The 27,958-nt window shown below is 36.8% G+C and overlaps 2 protein-coding genes across 2 annotated transcripts; both read right to left on the minus strand.

The window, feature by feature from the left end:
- Window positions 1-214: 214 nt before the first annotated feature.
- Window positions 215-13,161, minus strand: LOC121431258 (putative nuclease HARBI1). The gene is made up of 2 exons (XM_041628767.1): window positions 11,978-13,161; window positions 215-399 (listed from the first exon to the last, which is right to left on the minus strand). Exons 1-2 carry the CDS (start codon window positions 13,159-13,161, stop codon window positions 378-380), a joined length of 1,206 nt encoding a protein of 401 aa, XP_041484701.1. The 3' UTR covers window positions 215-377.
- A 3,279-nt stretch (window positions 13,162-16,440) lies between these two features.
- LOC121430984 lies at window positions 16,441-27,603 on the minus strand. Its single transcript, XM_041628429.1, has 10 exons — window positions 27,016-27,603; window positions 26,227-26,502; window positions 25,120-25,443; window positions 24,474-24,740; window positions 22,021-22,152; window positions 21,211-21,324; window positions 19,115-19,300; window positions 18,726-18,915; window positions 17,595-17,857; window positions 16,441-16,655 (listed from the first exon to the last, which is right to left on the minus strand). Exons 1-10 carry the CDS (start codon window positions 27,323-27,325, stop codon window positions 16,474-16,476), a joined length of 2,244 nt encoding a protein of 747 aa, XP_041484363.1. The 5' UTR covers window positions 27,326-27,603; the 3' UTR covers window positions 16,441-16,473.
- Between the last annotated feature and the right edge of the window lie 355 nt (window positions 27,604-27,958).

The following is a 27,958-nucleotide window of genomic DNA, read 5'->3' on the forward strand; positions in this document are numbered from 1 at the left end:
ACATTAACATGGTCAATAAAATTAATTATCGTTAATAAAATGTCTTTGAAAAATATATATCATGTTTAAAACAACATGATTAATGACAAAAGAAAATATGTTATATCTGTACATCTTTTTTATTCTCATAAATCACATTTTTTCAAACATGTTCTCCTTCATTATTTTATTTCAAACACATGTTATTAAGGAGAGTTAAATTTTTAAATTTCAAACTACCTTTCGATGTAAAAGTAATGTATGTTTAAAATAACTGTTGACATGGTCATTCATTTCTACTTTGAAATGATTCATTCCACAAAATCATGATCGAAGTTTACATGCCATTTTTATGGCAGAGTCTGTGCTGTATCCCAAGTAGTGCGCCAAGTGGCAGTCTATATCATGTGTTGTTGCCAGGGCACCCTTATGGAACAAACACAGTGTTACCACAGTGTGTACCACAGTGTGTAACACAGGGTGTACCACAGTGTGTACCACAGTGTGTAACACAGTGTGTACCACAGTGTGTAACACAGTGTGTACCACAGTGTGTACCACAGTGTGTTCACAGCGTGTACCACATGTGTTTAATATATTATTTTGGGACGTGTGGTAACACTGTGTTTACAACACTGTGTAACACAGTGTTGCCACACAGTCGCCACATAGTCCGAAACACATATTAAACACACTGTGTACCACACGTTTATAACCACATAGTCCTTTACACTGTGGCATTCACCACATAGTCCACCACACTATGACATACACCACATAGTCCACCACACTATGACATCAACCACATAGTCCACCACACTATGACATATACCACAGAGTCCACCACACTATGACATATACCACAGAGTCCACCACACTATGACATGCACCACATAGTCCACCACACTATGACATACACCACATAGTCCACCACACTATGACATATACCACATAGTCCACCACACTATGACATATACCACATAGTCCACCACACTATGACATATACCACAGAGTCCACCACACTATGACATATACCACAGAGTCCACCACACTATGACATATACCACAGAGTCCACCCCACTATGACATATACCACAGAGTCCACCACACTATGACATACACCACATACTCCCCCACACTATGACATACACCACATAGTCCCCCACACTATGCATGTGCCACTAGCTCATTTACCACATGCAGTCCACTACATACCCATGCAGCACACACCATGTAGACCACTGCAACACAGGCCAACTGGAACGAAGCACAGTGTCCCGCAATCTTGACCACAAAAGTATACCATCATTGCCAATTAGTGCTGATCTCAATAGGAGTGGAAGCTAATAATAGTGTCACCAATTCAAATCAAATTTTAGAATATATCTTTCATCATTTTGCATACCCAGTTGTAAAAAAAGAAAAAAAAATCAACACTAAAAATTTCCATCCTCCTGATCACAACATAATTGATTTGAGAATTTGTCTGTTGTCACTGGCTGTAGGTACTTGGGTGGTTGTATCATGGTAGACATTGTGCTTTGGTCCCAATCTGAAGAGTAGGGAGAGCAATCCACAAGACACGAGAAAATATAATTAGACATAAAAAATGAAAAAATTCATTTCGTTCAGTTTAATAAACAGTAATAAAATAAAAGCAACATGAAAATAACTGGGTCATAAATACCAGCACAGTGAATACAAACATGAATTTTTCTCCTCGATTTTCACAAGTAAACATACGTTGTGGAATGAAATTGTTTGGGAAAACAAGCCTGGTATGAAATATTTCTTAAATGTAAACATATTAACGGGGTACTCCAGGCTGACATAATACAATTTTAACAAATAAAGTAAAATGAGACAAACAAAATACTGAAAATTTCATAAAAATCTGACAAGGATGACAAAGTCATTACATTTTTAACTTTTGCATTACTAGGGCAAAACAGTGCTATGCATGTCTTCATGAATATGCAATGAGCAAGCTGATGATATCCCCACGTAATCTTTTGTATTTTATTTCAAAAAATTATATTTAGTCAAATTTTGTCACCAAATATAATTACAAAAATTGGATTGACAACTGATTTAGTTTGTAAGAAAATCATTGTGCCAACTTATTTTGTTACAAGGGAGACATGTCGTGTACACATGTAGGAAAATATGAAATGATCATGATTTTATTAAATAAAATAAGAAAAAGGAAGGTGGGGACATGACATCATTAGTCAACCTATTGCACATTCATGATGACTTGCATATGACTATTTTCACAAAATATTGCTAAGCTTGAAATTCTATAACTTCACTATTTGCTGTCAGATTTTCAGCGTTTTGCTCGGTGGATTTTACTATATTTATTTTGATATGTACCCCTTTAAGGTATCTAACATTTATGAGTCTATATTCTGACAAATTTATCTTTGAGGTTGTTCTTTCATTCAAATGCAAGTATCTTCATTCGAAACAAGATTTGCAAGGTTACAAGTGATGAAAACACCGAACTAAAATAACCTGTTTAACCTTAAAAGAAAAGGTTACTTGAAAAAAAAAAAAACAAGTGGAACGCCTCTGACAGTCTCGCCTGCGTCACGCAATTCAATATAGCAACAATGCTGACTTTGAATAAAAACAGTGATACTTGATTACCCTAATGTTCAAGTTTACTTTCAAAGTTATGAAGACATTTCTAAAATTACTCCCAACATAGTCAAAGTTAAATGACATTTGACCTTAATCATTTGACTAAAAACTAGTGCAAGACTATCAATGATACTTGATAAACCCTTATATCCAAGTTTCATGAACCAGATCCATAATCTTTCAAAGTTATGACATTTATATATCTCGAGCATGGTCACAGTTCATTGACCCTAAGTGACCTTTGACCTTAATCATGTGACCTAAAACTCATGAAGATGATAAGTGAAACTTAAAGCTTGTGTATAGTTTTGGTAAATCCACCAAAATGCACCTATCACTATTCCAATTCATTGCTAGCTAATATGAATGGATATGCCCTATAACAGTTATGATGTGGAGGATATGAAATGAAAATGTGTTTTACAGGATAAATTTTGCAATTTTACATGGAAATTTAACTTGATCGGGTCACCCGATCAAATTAAAATATCTGTGCGTTTTTGTCTTTCAATTAAATCCTATTCCAAATCATGGAATGGGCTTAAACTTTCAAGATATGTTCTTTGTCTGTAACTTTTGGATATCTCATCACTAAATTTATAAAATAAGCGCTTGAATGCCCATTTTTAAAATTTAAAACAAGCATCGCCGAGAGAGGGCGCTATATATCCAAGATTTGAATATTTGAAATTTTCTCAGAGAAGTGCAGTTGGAAAAATATCTAACGGTCTCTACGCTTCAGTAAGACTGTCATATTAGATGATATTCGATTATCAATCACATTATTGACCCTTTACCAAAGCTATACACAGGCTTTAAATACTCATGTCCAATTTTCCTAAACTAGGTCGATAAAATTCCAAAGTTAAGATGACATCTCAAAAACTTTGGTTAAAGATTTCAATTTTGATAACCAAACATGGTCAAATTTTATTGACCATAAATGATCATTGGCCTTGACAATGTGACCTGAAACTCATTGTCAGTGGTACTTGATTACTCTTATGTTCAAGTTCATGAAATAGGATCATGATGATGACAGTTAAAAAAATTAACAGTTCAGGTTTCAGTGCTGTGACCTTTGACTTTGATCATGTGACCTGACAGGCTGACACTAATGTAAGATTATCAGCAATTTAACTTTTGTACAAGTTTCATAAAATAGGCCCTTATATTTTTAAAGTTATGACATAAAAAAAACTTAGACCCTAAATGAACTTGATCATTCAACCTGGACACTCATGCAAGATGATCAGTGATACTTCGTTACACTTATGTCCAAGTTTCATGAACTAGGTCCATATACTTCCTAACTCCTAAGTTATGACATATCAAAAACTTAACCTTGGTTAAGATTTCAATGTTGACGACGACGCCGCCGTAGTCGGAAAAGCAACGCCTACACATGTAGTAAAGCAAATCCCTACCATCACAGAGAGTTGTGAAATTTCGAAACAGGAACAAGTAACCAACATTTATTTTTCAAAAATAAGAACACTTTGCATATATTTTGCCTTTTCACACCTATATACAAATATCAGAAAAATATGAACAAGAGCCAAAAAATGTCCACAAATCTCTTGCATGAAGTGCATATACTAGCGTCCATATAGCTGCATATAAGTATTCCTTTGTATTAGTTGGAACTTGGAAACAGTATCAAACGGAAGGCACATGGCAAGAAAATGATTTGTCATAGTATAAATATAAAAATATATCAATCTGAGTTTGATGAATATCACAAGGTGATAAAGCAGGAGTTGGCATGTCATAATAAATTTTGAAAGCACACACTATATAAACCTGAGTTGGCTGTATTAGCAGACATGTCATAATACATGAAAGACATTTTCGTGTAATATATACCCATGATCAGAATAAAATGGGTTTTTTTAATGACTCGTATGAGGCAATATTAAGGCTTATTTCCAAACAAAAAAAAGGTATCACACTTAAACCTGCTTTTCTGCACGTCTTCGAGATGCACGGACATCTTTCAGCTTCTGGCCCATGCGTGCACGTACTTGGCCCGTGGAAGTGCAGGGAAATTGTTGTCATGCTTGTTGTGTGTGCTGAATATAAGAAAATGAAAGGACACAAAAACTGGCTCAAAGTCTCAAACTTTTATCAAAGACTCTACATCATATATAAATATTAATTAAAGCCAAGTCAAGTTCCGTCTGTTTGTGACTGTTGGTTACTCAGCTGCAGTGGAGTATCTAAGAGTCACAAACACAACAAAAAAACCATGCATACCCATGAAACAGGATTATAATATTAGGGGCGGATAAGTTAAAGCAAGAAAATCAAGATTTCAGGCTCGGTAATCTTATTTCTATAGTCCTACTTGATTGAAAATATCTTATGAAATGACAAGGAAGTGACTTAAAGGAAAGTAAGTTCTTAAACTGGTTGATTGTCTAAGCCTTTGACTCTGTGAATTTCTAATTTTTTTGGTCCGCCGCTCTGGAAGAAATTGTACCGGTGACAGGCAGCATCATTGTAAAATGTAAAATGACAAGACATTTGTGAAGATCAATCACTTACTTAAAACATTAAAATGTTTTCTATGGTTACGTAGATTCAAATCAAAGTCGGTGTCCTTTTCCTCCGTTTTCTGTTAGTTTGTTTTTGTTTCCACATCAAAAACTTATTTTCACCGTAGATTACCATTTGGAGAGACTGTGCTATTCTAGTACATGTAGTTTCTCTTTCAGGGAGATTCACCCTAACCCTCCGCCTTGAAATTATTGACAAGCTTGGTAATATGAGAAATTACAGAGCATCTTCCTATTTACAGTAATTGTGATATTCTGAATTCATTTGTAGATTCACGCAGAGACAATCATTCTTGGCAAAATACACAAGAAAATGTAAAAGCTATCAAAGGGGAAGTTCACCCTGATGAATAATTGGTTGTAATAAGAAACAAAAAAAAATTGAGAAATATATCAGTGAAGGTTTGATAAATATCATTAAAGAACAGAGATTTTTTTAGAATATGATTTTATGACATCACAGACGATATGAATTGGCCAAAATGCAATTTTTTCAAAAATTGAAAGTGATTTTTTTATTTTTGCGGTGGATATATCCTCAGACACATCATTTCATAGCCCCTTCTACTAGAATTTACCATAACGCAAATCTGTGTGTGAGACACAGTGTTATTTGTGAATGTTGATATGCCAGGGCTAGCAATGGAAATTCATCCATTTAGAGTGCCAATATCCTACAATGATATACCAAGAGAGTCAGAAAAAAACTTTAACATTTAAAAAAATCACCAATTTAATGAAAAAGCATGTCCGGAAAACATAACTCTCATCTCATATAGATGTATGTCCTGAAAGAGCATCTACTCCATCATAATTTCAGATACAATTTTTATGTGGTATATGTTTAACCTTCGATAATTAAGAGGTATTCTTTGTTGTGATGTAAAATTCTATTTGCACCAAAAGCATGAATGCAATGCTCTGGAGAAGATACTCTTTCTGGACATATGAGAATTTTGTTTTCTGGTCATGATTTTTCATTTAATTGGCCACAGAATCTTGCCGTAAATAATAAACTTTTAAACTGACCTTTATGGTTCCGCTGGTCTTCAGTCTTTTTCTTCTTTAGAAGCTCTGCCATAGCAGATCTGTCAGCTTTCCCAACCTGCAACCAAAAATGGAAATAAAATATGAACAGATATGGAATATGTTTAGAATTTTTAAAATTAAAATTTAATGTAGCCCCCCCCCCTCCCCCGCTCAACATTTTTCAAGACCATCCAGCTACGATTTTTTGGGGTGACCGCGCCGCGCCACTCACATTTAAGTCTCGCATATCTTCTGAGTTCAAATTTGCGACACCTGGGTACGCGGTCATGTGCAAATCCAATGCAATTCTGTATCTAGACTAGGAATCCAGACAAAATTCATAAGTGTATCATTATTTTTAGTTTTTCTAATGAATTTTCTTTTATTGAAGTAGTACCACCAATACTTTCCAATTCCATCAATTTTTTTTTTCAAGTAGAAATTTAAGAGCAATTTTTTGAATCACCACTGGCAGCGATATCAAGTTATGTATAAGTCATTTTTTTTTTTGCAAATCACAGAATAAAGTCTGGCCTGCTTCAGGTAAACACTTATCACTTTGGACTAAATTTCCTGGCTAGTATGCTTCAAAATTTCCTGATCCATGCACGTCTTAAAAATTTAAGTTGAATGTAAAGTTTCAACGTACCCTCTTTCTCACATCTTTTTTTGAGGTTGAAGCCTCATCCTCCATGTCCTCATCTGTGGCATCAGACTCATCCATAGCCTCATCTACTCTGGTTGCGGTGTTTAGGAACTCCTTCTCTTTCTTTAGTACATCAGCTTTTTTTTCTGTAAGGGACAGGCACATTAAGGACAGACATAAATAATCAGAGTAATTTCAAAGAGCCATTTATGAAATGCATTGTAAAAATGGGGTTTTAGCATTATTAGAATTATTACTACAGAGTATAGACAAGTTATCAAATCAGAATTCAGACACCAGTTTTTAAGTTATAGACGTAAATAATTTTATCTGAATTCTGTACACACAAACTATTTTGAGTTGTAGACATATTTTTCAGTATTATTCTAAATAAGATAATTATTATTTAAAAACTAGTAAGAATCTTTCACATCATTAAATTTGTCCCCAAATTTGTTAATTAGCCGATGTAATGCTAATCCAGTCTAGCCAGGAGGCTTCTAGAGAATAAAAATCATTTACTAACGTAACTTACTCTCATACGAAGCCAGGGCTTCTATTGTATACATGTGCATGTAGGCAGCCAAAACCTGAAACTTTTGCCCCCGAGATTTCTACTTTCTCTCTAAAAGATCTAGCCCTAAATCATGTACCTGGGATACAACTTCATTTCCGACATTTCTATGCTATGGATTTTATTTCTAGACAAGAATTCATTAAAAAAATGAAAAATTGTCATGAAAAAAAAGAGACTTGCCCGATGTTTACACCGCCATCTTGTTTTCTATTGTTCTTCACCCACGATACGGACGCTTGAGTCGCGTAACGTGGGTGAGAGTAGCCAGGCGGCTTCTAGAGAGTAAAAATCATTTACTAACGTAAGGTTACTCTCATACGAAGCCAGGTCTTCCTTCTCATAGACGCGTGCGTCGGGTAACGTTGGCGAAGAACAATAGGAAGTAAGATGGCGGCGTAAACATCGGGCAAGTCTCTTCCGTCTTTTCACAATATTTCTCTCATTTTTTTGATGAATTCTTGTTCAAAAATAACGAGAGCGTAGAAATGTCGGAAATGAAGTTTTTTCAATGTACATGATTTAGGCCTAGATCTTTTCTATTAAGGAAAGTAGAAATCTTGGGGGTGAAAGTTTCAGGTGGTTTGGCTTCCGTCGTGTGGGTCAATGAGAAGGAAGACCTGGCTTCGGATGAGAGTAACCTTACGTTAGTAACTGATTTTTACTCTCTAGAACTAGAAGCCGCCTGGCTAGGTGAGAGTAAGGCCGTGTTTATGCTTCCACTTTTCAGGCCAGAATCAGCGTTTCCAAACGTGATTAGTCCAAAACACGGTTGCGTCCATGCTTACTTTCATTTAAACGCTGTTTCAAAACGCCGATCGTAAACTCACAAAAAGGTGCGTTTGTAAACGTTGTTTGACCAGAATCAGGCTTTCTGGGGAAGTATAAACAGAACCACGATCATAAACGTGTTTAAATGACGTCATTTGGTACATGCTTCCGGTGAGATGAAAATCCGCGGGCAAATACAGTCGTATTGCTCCTTGTTATCTCTACGTAAAAACAACAATCAGAAAAAAAAACTTTTGAAAAAAGGCGCGCCCAATTTGACCTCGCTTTACGATGCGAAGCCAGCTGGAGATCATGATATGCTCTGAAAAGTTAAGCATAAACAGCACTCCCAGAACCACGTTTACGATCGGCGTTTTGAATCGACGTTTGAAATCGCTGATTCTGTCCTCGCAATGGAAGCATTTATAAACACACCATAAGATACGTTAGTATTAGTCTTGAGGACGCAATGATGATGATTTTTTTTAGATATATACTTCTTCATCATTGACGTCTTGACACTCTCTCCATAGTGTCTTAAGTGAAGGACCAAAACAAAGATGGATTCCCCTAGAAAATCCATCTTTTTAAACCAAAATCACAAGAATTCTATTCATTCTTACATCTTCCTACGCCTAATGCGTAGGAAGGTTCTAAATATTATTATAAAAAATATTAAAAAATGAAGATTTCTTACCTAACTGATGCCGCGTAGACCCCCCGTTCCACATGTAAACAATGGAAATACAATAGCGTCGACCCTTGAACCGCTTATGTATGACGTACTTCCGGAAAGCAATTCCGTCTTAACAATTTAGAGATGAAAATTCTTATTTAACAAATCATTGACTAACCCATTAAAATTTATATTTTCATTATAAATAATTCATATTAATATATATAAATTATTTATGATCACGAAATAAATTTTAAGATTTGTTGAATAAGAATTTTCATCTCTAATTTCTATCTCTAAATTTTATATTTTTATATAATAATATTTAACACCTCCCTACGCATTAGGCGTAGGAAGGTGTAAGAATGAATAGAATTAATAGAATTCTTGTGATTTTGGTTTAAAAAGATGGATTTTCTAGGGAAATCCATCTTTGTTTTGGTCCTTCGCTTAAGACACTATGGAGAGAGTGTCAAGACGTCAATGATGAAGAAGTATATGACATATCTAAAAAAAATCATCATCATTGCTTCCTCAAGACTACGTTAGTATAGTATTAGTAAATGATTTTTTACTCTTTAGAAGCCTCCTGGCTAGTAGAAAAGATGGAAAGAGCTTACGGCCGTGTTTATGTCGCCATCTTGATTTCGTTGTCTTTCGCTTGGCGACAGCACGCAAATCGCGCGATTCGTTTTTTTATGAATTCTTCTTTAAAAATGAAATCAATATCGCAGAAATGTTACACCCGGTAATCTACTTCACTTGGAAAATAAGTTGAACCCCATGACAGGTAGGCCTACATGTTTTAGGGCTAGATTTAGAGGGAAAGTAGAAATCTCGGGGGCGAAAGTTTCAGGTTTTGTACCAGTACGTGGGTGAATATAGCTCGTGATCCCAGGCGTCAGTGGGGAGTAACCCTACGACTACGTAAAGTACTTTGTAGAGCTAAATTCATAGTAACCCAGGCCAGGAAACTCCCGCCCGCTACGCGGGCGGGAGTTCCCTGGGTTAAATCAAATCATGACTTTCAGTTTCAGACGCCTCCAGGCTAGTCGAGCACCACATAGCCTATAGATCTATATACATACGGTTCTTCGGCAATTACCCCTGGACAAAGGGAGAGCATAAATAATTACATATTAGGTACAAATCAGGATATAATAATGTATATTTACCACTGGCCACTAACACCTTGGCCTTCCACATCCCAGCCAATGTTTCGGCCGTTTCTCTGCGGGGTTCCGGACTCCACCACGGCACCAGGCCCTCAAACTTCGGGTCCACCAAGTTGACCGACATCTTTTTGTTTGTTACAAAATCGCTAGAAGTAACAGTTCCTTGTTTCCACCCAGTGTACTAAGACGCACATGGTTGATATCCTTATCAATTCAAGAAGATTAAGACAAAGTGCAGTAAGATCAGATTCTAACGGGCGTAAATATTGGATGAAGCGATAAACTGTAACGGGCGTCGGTGAGCTTCAGCGAGTGAATTTGAAACGCACATGTACCGTATACACGTACTAGCGCGCTAGCGCTAGCATGCCTCGCCGAAAATAGATTTCCGAGGCCGAGATTTACCGAAGAGTTCCGGATATCTAGTATATTAACGTTATATAGCCTTTACTGATAGTTTATCCATTGCGATGATGATCTTAAAAGAAAATAAAAAATCATCAAATATCAAAATTACCGGCAAAATTTCAGTGTAAATTAAAAACTAAATGGAGATTGTATTGGGAATAGTGCATCAAACAATTTTTCAAGTTTAGTACTCCTCCCTGCATGCTCCCCCCCCCCCCGCCCTGCGCGAGCTTGAAGACCCTTGTTCTTGTTTGTTAAATTTTTCTCGGGTATGATTGAAGAACTTACTGTCGTAACACTGTGTTTGTTACCCAACTATGTGGGCAATTATGTGATTAACAATGTGATCTGAAGTCTAACACTGTGACCACATAGTTTACACATAGTCAACTATGTGAACACACTGTGGTAACACTGTGTTTGTTACCCAACTATGTGAGCAAAATTTGTGATTAACTATGTGATCTGAAGTCTAACACTGTGTCCACATAGTTTACACATAGTCAACTATGTGAACACACTGTGGTAACATTGTGTTTGTTACCCAACTATGTGGGCAATTATGTGATTAACTATGTGATCTGAGTCTCACACTGTGACCACATAGTTTACACATAGTCAACTATGTGAACACACTGTGGCAACACTGTGTTTGTTGCCCAACTATGTGGACAATTATGATTAACTATGTGATCTGAAGTCTAACACTGTGTCCACATAGTTTACACATAGTCAACTATGTGAACACACTGTGGTAACACTGTGTTTGTTACCCAACTATGTGGGCAATTATGTGATTAACTATGTGATCTGAAGTCTAACACTGTGTCCACATAGTTTACACATAGTCAACTATGTGAACACACTGTGGTAACATTGTGTTTGTTACCCAACTATGTGGGCAATTATGTGATTAACTATGTGATCTGAGTCTCACACTGTGACCACATAGTTTACACATAGTCAACTATGTGAACACACTGTGGCAACACTGTGTTTGTTGCCCAACTATGTGGACAATTATGATTAACTATGTGATCTGAAGTCTAACACTGTGTCCACATAGTTTACACATAGTCAACTATGTGAACACACTGTGGTAACACTGTGTTTGTTACCCAACTATGTGGGCAATTATGTGATTAACTATGTGATCTGAAGTCTAACACTGTGTCCACATAGTTTACACATAGTCAACTATGTGAACACACTGTGGTAACACTGTGATTGTTACCCAACTATGTGGGCAATTATGTGATTAACTATGTGATCTGAAGTCTCACACTGTGACAACACTGTGACCACATAGTTAACACATAGTTTACACATAGTCAACTATGTGAACACACTGTGGTAACACTGTGTTTGTTACCCAACTATGTGGGCAATTATGTGATTAACTATGTGATCTGAAGTCTCACACTGTGACAACACTGTGACCACATAGTTAACACATAGTTTACACATAGTCAACTATGTGAACACACTGTGGTAACACTGTGTTTGTTCCATAAGGGCAGGCTTCCAACTGGACTGTTGTAGTAGTGCTTCAGGTAAGTTCTCAGCTTCTTGCCCTCTTTGTTTGCCTGGTAGCCTCCGCCAACTCGTTCAACATCCTGCAGAACTGCTGCGTTTCTCCATGCCCCAGGGATGTGGTTGCCCAACTCATCTTCATGGTCAACGTCAATGTTCTGAAGCCCAGGAAAACGATCTCTCATTAGGTTGTGGAGGCACATGCAGGCCATAATGACTGTCCTGGCTTTTTCTGGATCAAGCTGTAGGGTACTCAACAAGCATCTCCAGCGATGGGCAAGGATGCCAAAGCTGTTCTCCACCACACGGCGAGCCCTCGAGAGACGGTAGTTGAAGATTCTCTCCTCGTCGGTCTGCTCACGGTTGGAGTACGGCTTCTGCATCCATGTCCTGAGAGGGAAGGCGTCGTCCCCAATTAAGAAGTAAGGGGTGTCTCGGTCATCATCTGGCAGGGGCTCTGGATCTGGCAGGCCAAGAGTACCATTCTCCAGTCCACGTCTCAGCGGGCTGTGGTTGAAGACCTGGGCATCCGATGATGAACCGGAATTACCAACGTCAGCCCAGAGGAACTTGTAATTGCCATCAACTAGGGCCAAGAGGATGAGGCTGTAGAAACCCTTGTAGTTGTAGTAGATCGTACCAGAGCCTGGTGGATTTCTGATGGCCACGTGTTTTCCGTCCAAGGCTCCGCAGACATGATGAAAGTTCCATCTGTCAGCGTAAGTCCAGGCCACTTCTCTCCATTCATCTGGGGTAGTTGGACAGGAAAATACTTCATCTTGGTATTCACTGATGATGGCCTGGCACACCTCTGGTATAAACAGAGAGATGGTATTATGGGCAACACGGAAGGCATACTGCAGGGTTTTGTAGCTGTTGCCGGTCGCAAGATATCTCAAGATGATGGCCAGTTTGAGCCCAGGATCCAGTGGCTGCCGGTAGCGATAGGACTTCTCTATCCTCGGAGTGATGCGCTGCAACAGTTCAAGGAACGTTTCTGGTGGCATCCTCATGTAGTTCAGGAAGTCACCCTGACATTCTCTCTGCAACTCCGTCATCAGATTATCATACTGTCCAAACAGCACACGTCTCTCAATCCAGGGTTTGACCCACCACCTTCTTCTTTGCCTTGCATGTCTTTGACGTCTACGGATGAGTAAGGCCATCAATATGACATGTCTGTCTTGAACGTTTTGGATTTGCCTTCTCAGACTTAGCAAATGCAATCTTAGGGTGGTACAACGGACTCGTACGACAGGATGCATCATCGTACGACATGAAAATACTCGTGCAACACTCGTTCGGGGTCTTACGAGTGCGTGCAAAGTCGCACAACACTCGTACTGCCTGTCGTGCAATTATTTTTCATCGCGTCAGTCGCTCAAAATATCGCAGCAGCACGGTTTTTTTTCCCGACCGAGATGCGACCATTTTGTCGCATCTGGATCGTACAATAAGTGGTACAACGGCTACAACGAGTCGTACAACGGGAAAAATTTCGAGTCGCAAGCCGTTGTAGTCTGTTTGGTAACAATTGTGAAAGGGGCTTTAGAAGAAAATACTATGCCCTGGAGCGGCTTTCTTTGTTCTTTTTCTCAACAAGTCAAAAATGCTATGCCTTGGAACGCAAATTTGAGTGTAAAAATGGGGGTCCCCTCCGCGGCACATACCCACTATGCATTATATACTGAGTGCCCCCCCCCCCCCCCCGGATGGTGGTGGTGACGATGATGATGGTGGTGATGATGATGATGATGGTGTTGATAAATGTCATTATTACTTTTTTATTAAAGATTTTAATCAGTAGTCGAAAGACAAAAAAAATATCACTGTAATAGACCCGAAAATATTCTTTGATGATCCCCTTTTTCATATATCTCTAGGTGTTGAATACCACAAAAAGAACTTTTGGCAAAAATTTTTTATACATAAATTGAAGAATAATCAGTAAAACTTACACAAAATACCACGATCGAGGATCTGTTTGGGTTTTTTCAGATTTATATTTATGAATGAATAAAATAGATAACATAATAATAAAAAATTTTGTTTCAGCGTGCTAAATGGATAGTATTGATAAAATGTTGTTGCAAAACACCATAGAATGAAAAATAACAGATCAATTTCAGGGTAATTTACGATATTATGTCCTACACATTACTGCTAATGAGGAAGAATATAAAGCGCAATTTGTGCTGAATCTTTGGACGTCAATAACTCTTTGTTTGTAGGAACACCTCTCGGAAAGCTGTAAAATCATACAGTTTTTACAGTAATGCTAGGACAATTACCTTTAAGTTATTTCAAAGGGAAAAAATGAATAAGCATCGATATTTCGCAGTGTGTTTGATATATCATTATGCATTAACATCTCTGCAGGGGTGGATCCAGGATTTGCCAAAAGGGGAGGAGGCATTTTTTTTCGGTGGAAATTTTTGACAAGCCCCCCCCCCAAAAAAAAAAAAGGGAAAAGTTTTCAATCACAAAGAAAGGATACTTCGTATCCGAAAATTTTTGACAAGGAAAAAAAGTTTTCAAAACACAAATTAAGGGTATTTCGTACCCCTGAAAAATTTGACTAGCAAAAAGGTCTACAATTTCTGAAGAGGAGGCACACCTCTGTTTTAATGGCATTTTTACATTATTTTTATTGTATTTTGCTTCTCAAGGGGGGAGGCACGTGCCCCTGTGCACCCCCTCCCCTGGATCCGCGCCTGCATATCTGTACATATATGCTGAACGGAAGTAGCTATATATTGTATCAACTTCTACAACAGTTAGTGAAATATCTATACTATATCGTACAGAAATACCCTCATGAACAATACAATATAAGATGCTAAAACCAGTAACTATTCTTCGCATAAGGAATATACATATACATTTAAAAGATTTCATCAGCAGATTTTTCAGCTCAATAAATCTATTCTTGCAAAGTATATTTATGCAAAATGCTAGTGATTAATTGCTTTCCCTGGTAGATAAAATAACTTTTTTTGATGTAAATTCGTTTGGATTTAGAGCATTGGACTCATGATTGAAATGTTTTGACTGTGAGTTCAAACACCAGTTCTGACATTATCTCCACTTAAGCCGAAAATGCCCACTATGACTGATTAAAATGGTTCATATGTAATTGGTCATACTGTATAACAGTATGGCGTTGGTGCAGCAGAAGGCTGTTTTAACGAGTTCCTACGGGCGTTACCTCAACAAAAATAGAAAACCAGAACATTATTATATCTCACATATCAGCTTTATAACATGATTACCAATATGTTTTGCAGGAGGGCTCATGAACATGAAACATTCCGCATGTCCCTTAACCAATTAAGTAATGTAATATTAATTTACCAATAATGCACGTAAGCGCGTGCATGCAGGGCCAATGGATGTACCGGACCGAGATCCGCAGGACCGAATGCGGTATATCCATTTGGCGAGTCGAGCACAAAGTTCATTATTTAGGTCCTCTATGCACAAGAATGCATGAGTTGTTTGTTTTATACAACCCCCTCATCACCTATTTTACCGAGTTGCCCCGAATGCTATATTTGATCTAAGTTCTATATTAATTTAGATAATTGCAGACCTAGTACTATCCTGCACTCTGTAGTCAGAGTGCAGTATAGTACTTTTGGTATGACGTCAGAGTGCATGATAGTGCATTTTGGATGCAATAGTGCAATTCGCTGAATATCATGCGATACGATTTGGACCAAATAGATTACAGAACATTCTTGGGAGTTGTTTAATATGTATGATTTTACACACGGGTATGCAGTTAAAAGGATGCTCCAGGCTGAAAATAGTATGATTTGAATATATAAAGAAAAATCAGACAAACAAAACACAAACAATGTGATCAAAATCAGACAAGCAATTACAAAGTTATGGTATTTTAAAGACTATCATTCTGGTGAAACAGTTCTAGGCATGTCTACATGAATATTTAATGAGCAAACAGATGATGTCATATCCCCACTCGTTTTTAGAAAAAAGGAAAGTGGGGATGAGACATCACCATCCTACTTGATGAATATTAATGAATAAGTTCATATAACTGCATGTTTCCACAAAATATTGCTTAACCTTAAGAATTCAATAACTTCTTTACTTGTTAACCCATTTTTACAACTTTTTCAGCATTTTATCCCATGAATATTACTCTATTTATTTAGATATACATATTCCCAGTCTCTTTTTATTACCTCTTATTACCTCCATTACCTCTTTAAAGGTTCATTACTCACATAGATACACACAATCACAGCCTATACGATTTGCTTCTTCTAAGAAAAGCGTTTGATTAATACGTGGTTAAGCGGAGAAAGCACCAACAACTTAACATAAAAAAGTTACCAAATATGTTGATTACATCTTTTTTTACACGATTTAATAAAAGCTTAAAAACAAGTGGCCGGTCATTTGTTTAACACAATGAATGACGTCACCACCTTTTCTTGGAAGGACCATATTTAGTTTGTGCATTCGATGGGTCGACCTGACCATACGCCGCACTCAAGACATGTTCTGTAAGATCCCTCTCTTGCAAATCGACCCATGTCACACGTATATTGTACAGCATCAGAGTAAGTTCTACCCCTGAGGTTGCGGGTGGAGAATTCCACCTCACCTGGATCTCGACATGTGATATTACCTGGAGCGAAATACAATCAAGAAATACAAGAATGAACAAAATAGCTGTTCGATTATTTTTAAATATTATGAAACGAATGTTTCAGAGTTAGGTCATTTACAAATATGAGGACAAAAATTGCCTAAGATAAATTTTCATAAAGATTATACATATATTTTAAACGTCGGATTGGGAATTTATCATCTAAATTACGAGTAGAGTAATGCTGCGCTTCACCAGCAAAATCACAATCAAGTAATACAAAAACATCCCTTTTACAATAATTGATATTAAAATATCTTAAATTTTGGAGAAAAAAAACTCAACTCCACAAAGACTGGGGGCTGATCTGGCATCCAACAACCCCTAAGAAATCGGCAGTGATCTGGATAAAGCACCAGACAGTTTTAGGTATAGGTTCCTATCCTACTGCTGCCACAACACGAGTGTTGAAGAAAGCACCAGACCATTTAAGGATCAGGTGGCTTTGCACCAGTTCTATCCCACCGTTGCCACCAAATAATATTTTAAGGCAACACCGGACAATATAAGGAAAGTTTACAGGTCCAGTGATGACATTAATAAATGACAAGGTAATATAGTCCAACATTACAATTTGACGTTAGTTCAATGTTTCAAACATTAGCTCAACGTCAAAAACTGATGGTAGGGCAAATGCATCGTTCGACATTTGCCGACATTAGCGCGTTTGCCTAATGTAGCTTTTGCTATAGTTGGGTGGGTACCAATCATTTTGATGGAAGAGGTTCATATTCCACTGCTGGAACAATTAAACAAATTAAGGAATCACCAAACAATCTATGGTGCATTTACAGTATTAACAAATGTCTATAGTGGTGACTTTGATAGATGACAAGGTCACGTTTTTTTAACATGGCATTGATGAAATGATTTTAACTATTTCCATAGTATTGTGCTTCGGGAAGCCAAAATTCATACTTGATTCGAGTGGGATAGTCATGGTTATTTCCCTACAGACATCCGACGGTAGACATGGTAGAAGGGGATCAAGTTCAACTGCTGGTATGTCCGCATCTGCATGGTCAAAGGCACCCACAATTGAGGTAATGGCCACTGTCATCTTCTCCCTGGCACACACTGCTTCAAGAGTAACAGTTCTTCCACGTTTGACGTTAAATAAGGCTTCTGCATGTCGGTCAGTAGTTCTTGAGCTTGAGAAAGCATAATCCTTACCAGTAAGTCTAAAAAGCAAAGAAAAAATATCGAAATACAAAAGTGTAAGATTATTTGGTTTCACCATATCTTATAAGTAGGTAAACATTACACATTGATAAAACATACACAATAGTTTATTGTATCCTTCAACGATTATATCCTATCCTTATATATGTAGCTGTAATTAAAAAATTCTGCTACAATACAATTATAGGACAGAACGGCATATTCCATTCTGATTGCAAGACTGGTTTATCAAGGTGTTTCATAAAACTGTTAGTAAATTCAAATGTGATTGTAAATCATGTAACATCATAAAAACGAAAGTTTAAATTCGATTTTCATGTATGATCGGGGGACCTAAAGCTACGCACTTTGTTTGCAAATAATAAAAACTATGACAGTTTCAACATTTGAACATTTGAAAGTAGCTTTTTGCTCAATAAATGCTGAATCAATTGTACTTTTTTATTAAGGGTTAAAAACAGGAAGTCAATCCAGCAGTTTTAATAGTTCAGTCATTCATCATTTCATTGTTAACTTTACAAAACGCTTTGTGAAAAATAATTATCATGAATAGACCCAAATGGTAATAACTCCTTTCTGAATAAGGGACAATCTTGAGATGGGTAAAATTATATGGGTAGCCAAATGATTAATTAATAAAAAAAACTGTTCATCTTTTCAAATATTTTGTATATCAACAAGGAAAAATGTCTCAAAATTAAATGAACAATAAAAATCTTTACCATTAAGCATGAGCAAAGAAGTTTAATACATATAATGTCAGAACTTACAAAAAATACAAATTGGCTCTCTATTGAGTGATCATCCTTACGATTCAGCTTCAGTTCATTTTCTGTTAGAGTTTTGTTAATAGTATGAATGACTCACTGTATTCGAACACCAGGTAAAGGAAGATTGCATGCATCATCCAGACAGGTCTTGACCTTCACACAACTAGTCTGAGTCTGAACAGTCGCCGCTGCCCACCAGGTAAAATGCCTTGCTTCGTACTCCCATACCAACTGTCCCGATCCAGGGTCTCTCCTAATGATTCCTGAGCCATCATTTACCCACACGCCTGCATAATGAACAGTTGAAAAACACGATTTTTTTTGTTTATTTAACATGTTTAAGTACGAAAGAAGAGGCCAGAAGTACAAGCTGGCGCATGTATTCTATTTTGCATGGGATCGCCGTTTTAAAACCAATCATCATCAACAACAACGAACAAAACATACGTTAAAACAATATTAAGGCATAATAAAAGAATCCCATACCATGGTTTTGATTGAAGTACCACGCATCAACAGAATCGCCAACACTGATATCATTGGAAGGACTGGTTACAGGTATGGTGATAGTAACATAGTCACTGAATAATGCAGGAACAGAAGGGGATGTAGTTGCGAAGACATTCAATTCCATCATCCCCAATACCTCAAGATCAACCAATTCAGCTCTCCCTGTAATAATAAGACGTGAACATTTAAAGAATGATAATTGTAACAATTGTTTATTCTGGGGCAACTTTTCATAAAGATTTGCAACTAATTAAACTTGTTCATTATTGCACCTACCATGGTAACCTTCAGTGGCGTAACTACGGGGGGGGGTACGTGCCCCCATCGGCTGACCAAAAAAGGGGGAGGAGAAAAAGACGGAGAAAGGGAGAGAAACGTAGCGGGAAATAATAAATTATTGTTCATTATATTTATAATTATGTTGTGTAATATTACATAAGAAACATTTTTCATAGCTTTGTGAAACATAATTTGCTCAGGGCCTATGTCTTCATTGTTCCTGGTGCTCGCATTGTCTGTTTAACGATATACATAATCCTGTTGTATTAAAACCTCCCGTTTTCAAGTCGACATACACCAAATACATTTCCTCGCACGTCGAGTTATTATTATTTTATGTAGTGACATATAATCTTCTTTTTCATGACTGTAATTGACCCATTTTAAGGTCTTATAAAACATTTCTTGTCCGTGCTTACGTTTTTGCATTAGTGGATTGGTGATATATGTCTGCTCTTCATGAATTCCAATAATCAGTCCTTAAAATGTCCCTTTTTTAATCTGAATATCAAAAATTTTCAACTCGCACTTCGTTCTAGCATTATTCGGTTAGTGAAATAAGTATGGTCTTCTTGAATTCCTACAAACAAGCCTTAGAATGCCCCTCTTCAGGTCTGAATTTCCAAAAATTATAAGCTCGCGCTACGCGCTTGCAATATTTGATATGTGAGATGCATATGATAATCATGATTACAATGACCACAAAATGTGCTTCGTGTGTTTACATGTAGTTCTATCAAAATCAGCAAGCGCTTGACACTCGCATTAGATGACTATGGTAAGATATGTAAACTCTTAATGAATTCCTTAAAAAATAATCCTTAAAATGTCCCTTTGGGGGTCAATATACATGTATACGAAAAACCTGGATATGGACTTAGATGCTAACCGTTAATATGTAATCACAATGAAGCCAATTAGTGGGGAAGTTCACCCTGACAGTAAAATACTTTTAATGATTTTGAGTTGTGATGTTTCATGTGACGTTATGTGACGTTTTATTCATCATGTGATGTAAATTTGATAAATCACTTTCTTTTATTGGAACAAAATATTGTTCGTAGATAGGATGTTATGAAATGATGCGTCTGGTGATATATCCACCCCACAAATTAAATCATCAATGTCTGCAGAATATGGCACTATTCATCAGTTTATAATGGCAGAGCTGCCCCGTATTGTGATGTCAAAAAATCACAATTTTGAATTAATTCTTGTATTCTTGACGGACTTTCCTAACACGTTCACGTTCAAAATTTCCCTCTAATTTTTTCTACCTTTGTTGAAACCAACTTATCATCAAGGAAAATTTCGCCTTTGATTGAATATCTAACAACATCTTTATTACTGGGTTTTCAAAGTTGAAAGCGATTTCCTTCGGGGACAACCAGAAGCCATACCTGTATAACGTTGTTTTGTTTTGACAGACAACCTTATATTTTTTTTTCATTTTCATTTTTTTTTTATTTGAAAAGTTCGAGCCTGCATTGTAATTTTTCCATCTTTTCCTTAAATCCTATTCGCTCTGAAGCGCCTTGTGGATCTGATTAAATATTAAAACGATGCTATACAAATACTTTGTATCATGATGTATTATAATTTTATGACCTGTAAGTATTGATCTTGTAATCTCTGTAATGACATGTTCACTGTCTCGGATATTTCATGAAAATTCTGGTATTTGAAAGTATGTGTAAAATTCAAGTCAATCACCTCTGACCTATGACAATTAACAGCTACTATTTTGCCTTTTTTTCAAATGAAAAAAACACTACATTAAAAAAAATACTTACCCATATTGAGCACACCAATTGCTTCCGGAGCGTGTTCATACTGCTCTGGAATTGTAAGATTCACACCATAGAACTCGATTTGAACGAGGCCCCTTCTTCGAACACTCAGACTACCTGTAAACATCAAAAAACAAATGCCCTCTTCCACAAAATATTCAACATATCTTCTTTCGCTCTTTTTACCTGCTATTCACTTGTTACACCTGAAATGGCGCTATGCTGCCTTAATTGTTCCTATTTCGTTCCTGTTTTTGTTTATTTGCATGTTGGTCTTTGTATTTTTGTATCTTTTATTGTTAGCTTTTTGATTTTTTGTCAGTTTTTAATCAACCCGTGTTTGTATTTTTTATCATTGAATTGAATTGAACATATCGTGATGCCTTAAATTTGTATAAAAAGAGATACGCAAGGAATTTAATCTGTGAAAGTGTAATATTTTTGCTCCATAGAATCAGGTTGAGATACGAAGCATAATTATAAAACCAACATATATACTCAAGTGCATTATCATTTTAATCTCACTCAAATGAAAATGCAGTAATATATAGAAACGTTCGTATTTCGAACTTTCCTTTCGAACCTTAATTTTCATCTACAAAACGTCAGTTTTCATTTATAGGGAGCTAAGCATATGAAATAATTAGAAAGCAATTTCATCTATTCATGTATTATTTGTTAAACAGGGCCGGTTTCCTAAAATCAATGTGTCAGTCCACTTCTATAGCTTTATAAAGCTACCCTGTTAAAAAAGGTTCAATAAATGGGTAAATAAATCAAATGGTTGAATATGAAGTCATTTTAATGACTTACCGGGAAGAATTGATACCTGATACATTGATGACCCCTCCTGACCCCCGAAAGAAAAGACGTTGGAAGAGAATCGTAACCAACGGAACAAATTCAGTTCCTCAAAGGCTGCTACTGGTATCGTCACTACATTTTCTGCAGAAGTGGTTGATTAATGTTCACATTAATATCACATAATGAAGGTTAGGATGGATGAACTACCAACATATAAGCACCATTTCGATATATTTTAATTAAACTTAGACTCAGTTAATTCAAATAAAAAATACTGGTTTTCCCTTGCGCTGCTTAAGGGTAGGCTCAATTAACTTTCAAAATGAAAGTATTGTTACTCCTTAATTTATTTTAAAGCTAAACTCGATTAAGTTTCACTATCATTTTCTTCACATGGACTATTCTAGAGGCTAGACGCAATTGAATTTCAGTATAAGAGTATTGTTTCCACTTAATTCCCAGACTTAATTAACTCTCAGATAGAGAGTTTTGTTTCCACAAACTGTACTTAAGACTGGACTCAAACAAATATAAAAAAGAGCATCATTACAACTTAGCATGCATAAGGTTAAATTAGTGTTCAAAACAAACACTTTTTGTCTCTTAAGTCTGCTTTAGGTTAGGCTCAAGAGTACCATTTCCACATACTTTAATTGCGGGTATAGACTCAATTAAATCTTGATATAGGCCCAAATGACATCATTTCCACTTACAAAATTTTAAGTTTTACTATATGAGCATCATTTCCACATACTTTTCTAGAGGCTTGACTCACTTAACTTTCAATATAATATGAGAGTAACCTAACTTTCATTGAAAGAGCATCATTCCCACTTACTTTCCACTAAATGAGACTCAATTAACTTTCAATGTAAGAACATCATTCCCACTTATTCCACTTTTAACAGTCTAAGGCTAAACTCCATTAACTTTTTATATAAGAGTAACCTATAACTTTCATTAAAAGAGCACCATTCCAACTTACGTCCAACTGAGTTAGACTCAAATAACTTTCAATGTAACAGCATCATTCCCACATAATTTTCTTCTAAGACTAAACTCAATTAACTTTTAATATAAGAGTAACCTAACTTTCATTGAAAGAGCATCATTCCCACTTACTTTACTTCTAGAGCTAACTCGATTAACTTAAAATATAAGAGTAACCTATCTTTTAATGAAAGACCATCATTCCCACTTACTTGTCACTAAGTTAGACTCAATTAATGTTCAATGTTAGAGCATCATTCCCACATACTTTACATCTAGAGCTAAACTCGATTAACTTTTTATATAAAAGTTAATTTCTGTTAAAATATAATCTTGTTTCACATATTAGGAAGATTATTGTTTGCTTCAGATGTTTGCAAATTATTTGACTGATGTATGTATGTATTTTTTAACCATATTTCAGTACTTGTCGTAGTTTATACTTTTTGTTACAATATGTTAATTTTTTATACTAACCATAGGACCCCATTGGAAATAAGCCTTTCGGCTTTCATGGGCTATCCTGTCAAGGTATTCCTCAATTTCATTGCAATCTCATGTGATATTCTTGACGAACAAAATCAATCAATCAATCAAAAGTTACCTTATTTTCATTGAATGAGCATCATTCCCACTTACTTGACTTCTAGGGCTAAATTCGATTAACTTTTGATATAAGAGTAACCTAACTTTCAATGAAAGAGCATCATTCCCACTTACTTTCCACTAAGTTAGACTCAATTAACTTCCCGGGGGGGCACTTCCATTCACGAGTGGATACCATGCGCGACCATGGGGTCTCGAAAAGCACCCTAAACACGTAATTTTCATATTCTGAAAATGCACCACTTAACAAGTATTGGCGTGTGAAACCCTACCCTTAACAATTATTGAAACTAAAACGATACTCTTGGCAAATATTCCCTGAAATGAACCCCTAAACAAGTACAGGAATGTTCTATTGTTACGGGTCCTTCGGTCGTCGGCTTTACCTTATTTGGTTTAGTACGACCCCACCTTCTACACGAGTCGCGCAAATCAGACTCTAAACACGAAGTGTTGGGGCAAAAAGGACATCCTTTATAAAACATTTTAATTTTGTTTTATCATCCCCGCAAATTCGACCCTAAACACGTAATTTTCCAAGCGAAATAGATACCCTTTTTTCATTATATTTGTGTTTTTGACACCCTTATCACGTTACGTACGTAACGTGCCCTATTGTGAAAAAGACATCCTTTTTACGTGTTTTGGGGTCGCGCATGGTATCCACTCGTCAATGTAAGTGCCCCCCCCCCGGATTAACTTTCAATGTAAGAACATCATTCCCGCTTACTCTACTTTTAACAGTCTAAGGCTAAACTCGATAAACTTTTAATATAAGAGTAACACAACCTTCAACGTAAGAGCAACATTTTAATTTACTTGAGGCTCGACTCAATTCTCAATGAAAGAGAATTGTTTCCACTCACTTAGCTTAGGGTTAGCCTTGGTAGTTATTGAGTTGGCCAGTGTACCATCATAAAATGCTGTGACGATCAAAGACTGGTTGTGAGGAACCATCAGCGTCGCAATGCCATCAGGACCAGTGAACGCAGAGGCAACCTCCATGGTGCCATACTGTGCCGATGGGTCAGCAACGAATGCTCGGATTTCTGCATCCTGCGCCAGGGCGTCTACTGTCGGATCCTCGTGAGTGATAGCAATGACTGTCAAATTGATCAGCGGTGGTACGTCTTCTACGTGGGAAAATGACAACAACAACAACAACATTGCTGTAGCGATGGACAATTGGCAATGAAATCGAAGAGCCTTAATAATCCACTACCCAGAATTGGTATAGATTAATTGGATGATGATATATTTAATTCTTAGAAAATCTAGCTAACTATACTACTATTGGTAGAAAATTTATTAGATTTTAACTAAAATTACTTACAATTCACAAGCTATACATACAGCTATTTTGTCAGGCAGTGTAAAGTATCACTATCAGCATGATCAGAGATGAAACGGTGAAAATTTGTTCTGCAAACATTTTGAATTCGTATTTGACATTATGAAATAAAATGGATTTTGGATGATGTAATTCATAAACATATTGTGCACCGTACTCACCTTCTACCACAAAATGTTTACTACCATCCGTACCCGGAATAACGCATCTATATATTCCACCATCCCTGACTTCTGCGCTAGAAATGGTCAAAATTGATTGTGTGGAAGTGGACGATGTTACCTCGAAGTTATCAAACTTTTCGTCAACACTGACACGGGTCGTTCCAGCAAAAAGAATCGACGAAGGGGTTGTACTATCATCTACCCATAGAATCAAAGGTGGTGTTCCGCCTGTTATATCACATGTGAGTGTGACATCAGTCCCAGATACTGCTGGCGAAGTACCAGTTACAGTTACCATGGTAACCAGTTGACCATTGGTTCCTGAAACAAGGGAGGGGGTTGTTGAAACAAATAAATCAAAATATCATGGTACTGATAAGGAAGTGCGAACACAGGTGGGGGGGGGGGTAAAGGCATGAATTTAATTTCATGGTAAAATCGAATACGTTAAAAAGAGCACTTAAAAATCACGCAGTCGTCAGAATTCTGCAACTGATATTATTCATTTGAATGTTCAGATGCAAAATGAAAATGGAAGTTAGTTTACTTGGGTTCGAGGGATAGATGTCTAGGCTCACAAGCATTTTGTTGTTGACGTTATTGTTTATGATATCTTTTTTTGGGGGGGGGGCTTGAAAGTGCGTGGTTGGTTGCTTTCTGAAGCCCTTGGCGTTCAAACACTCAATAAATATATATTTATTATGGTATAGGGCTATGATCTCCCAAAGTTGGCACTTGTCAAGTAAATAAAGTTGAAGTGCAATATTTATCGTACCACTTATGCTACTAATTCCATAACTTTGATGGTTGCTTTTTATACTTTTTCATCAATTGGTTATATCTTTCTTGTGTCATTTATTTTTTTCTAGTTTTGTTCAGTTTTTACGTGTCTGCCTGTTTTACAATGTTGTTTATACAACAGCCGGTGTAATAATAATACATGTAGCAGGACCCGCTGGGGGAACAGTTTTCTGAACTGAAGTGGCTACCCTGGGTAAATATGCCGTTGTTATTGTTATTATTATTATTATTATTGTTGTTGTTGTTGTTATTAAAGAAGCAGAAATGAATATAAAAGAATTGAATTCTAAGGAAATTACTTACTTGTTGGAGGCTCATATGTTACTGCTGCACTGAGGGATGTATTCCCAAGGTAGTTACCAGCCATGCATGTAATCTCCGTTCTGACCGATGTTTTTCGAGCAGTGTACTCGTTCACACTATCCATTGATTCATGTATCAGGACACCGTTAGAGAATATATAGTAGTTTCTCATTATCGGAGTAGTTTCATTTTGTGCAGTACATGTCACTCTGATGTTGTCTGTTCCCTCTGTTACATAATCAGCAGTGACAGTAGTACGAGCGGTAGATGGAGAGGCTTGGTTGATAAAACAAAAAAAAGAGTTAACAAATGTCTTGTGTTTTCATTTAAAACTTCGTAAACATTTCATATTTTTCAGTTCAATGATGACATATATAATGAAAATTCCACCCCTCCCCCGCCCTAACGTATTATTTTCACATATCTGTGCAAGCATGGAATACAACTCCAATTTGAAATAGGCAACATTGCCGCCTTCCCTTTCATTTTCTAATTCTATTCACGCAAAAGTTTGGGGGCAGTAAACATATTTTGATTGGTAAAAGCACTAACTGGATATATCTTAATTTGTCCTGTTATCACTTAAGCCAATCCGTGAAACTGGAAGACGTTTAGATAATTAGCTCTAATTTTAACTGTGTGGGGAATTTACTGATAAATCAGGAATATTCTACACGTAATGTACATTAGTACCATGTTAAATGTACATTACTAATCTACTGTGAACTCAACATGTTCAAAGTAAGTTACATGTACATATTATGAACAGGAAGATCCATTCATACTTACTATGAATGTTTAAATCTATTGATTCCTGTCTGTTTAGTTCTGTCAGCTGATGTCCAGTGGTCTGACAAACCAAAGTCTGTCCATAATTCTCTTGAGTTGCTGGGAATGTGAACACACTCCTTGTATTAGATACAGGTGATGTACGTGCAACTGTCGGGTTCGTTTCAACTATTGTGTTCCCATTGCCATCAGTCTGTGTAGTTCCACCAAGCGTCCATATAAGAGTAACTTGTGGTTTGCTTCCAGCATCGCATGTTACTACATACACATCTTCGTTGTCATGCAACTCACTGATCACAGTCAATGTCATAGTTGGTGCAGCTACAGAGAGAATAAATGCAGGATATTAATATTACTTTCCCTTGGCCTGAGAATCACATCCAATAATCACCTTTCACCTTCAGGTAATAGAGCACCTTTATAACGTTGGAAGATTGGCTATCCATTTAAATGTTCTTGTAACTCCCTTCCCAAATTGTGCTATTCTCTTATGAATATCAGATAATTTCAATTTCGTCATTTTGATACATTGGTTAGTCTATCATGTCATGTGATAAATGAATAATAAATAGTATAGTATCTATATGTATCCACCTTGTTAAGGTGCTCCAACATTACCCCGGTTAAGCTAGGCTACCTATTCAGGTTCTCACAGCTTTTTGAGGAATTACTTCCTGCTGGTACCCATTTACCTCACTGGGGTTGAGTGCAGCACAATGTGGGTACCTTTCTTGAGGAAGGAAAATACACCATGGCTGGGAATCGAACCCACGTCCCTCAGACGTAAAAAAACGAGAGTCGTTAACACTTAATATCTGATCTGATATAGAATTTAATCTTAGCCTTAACTGCAACATGTGCAAGGGTCAGAGCATATTGATATCCAGGCACTTGTCCGCTTGCACACGGCGAGGTGTGAACAAAGGACGACTTTCCCTCACCA

Source organism: Lytechinus variegatus, chromosome 17, assembly GCF_018143015.1.
Source record: "Lytechinus variegatus isolate NC3 chromosome 17, Lvar_3.0, whole genome shotgun sequence".
NCBI lineage: Eukaryota > Metazoa > Echinodermata > Echinoidea > Temnopleuroida > Toxopneustidae > Lytechinus > Lytechinus variegatus.

What these genes read in the sequence shown, in the direction of transcription:
- LOC121431258 (XM_041628767.1), bottom strand. Translation starts at nt 13,161, where the DNA reads ATGGCCTTACTCATCCGTAGACGTCAAAGACATGCAAGGCAAAGAAGA. An exon ending in AGTCCAGTTGGAAGCCTGCC is followed by an intron (nt 400 to 11,977) that starts CTTATGGAACAA and finishes CATAAGGGTGCC; the next exon opens with CTGGCAACAACACATGATAT.
- LOC121430984 (XM_041628429.1), bottom strand. Translation starts at nt 27,325, where the DNA reads ATGACATTGACTGTGATCAGTGAGTTGCATGACAACGAAGATGTGTAT. An exon ending in TAAACATTTTGTGGTAGAAG is followed by an intron (nt 24,741 to 25,119) that starts GTGAGTACGGTG and finishes TTTCCCACGTAG; the next exon opens with AAGACGTACCACCGCTGATC. An exon ending in AATTGGTGTGCTCAATATGG is followed by an intron (nt 19,301 to 21,210) that starts GTAAGTATTTTT and finishes TTATTATTACAG; the next exon opens with GGAGAGCTGAATTGGTTGAT.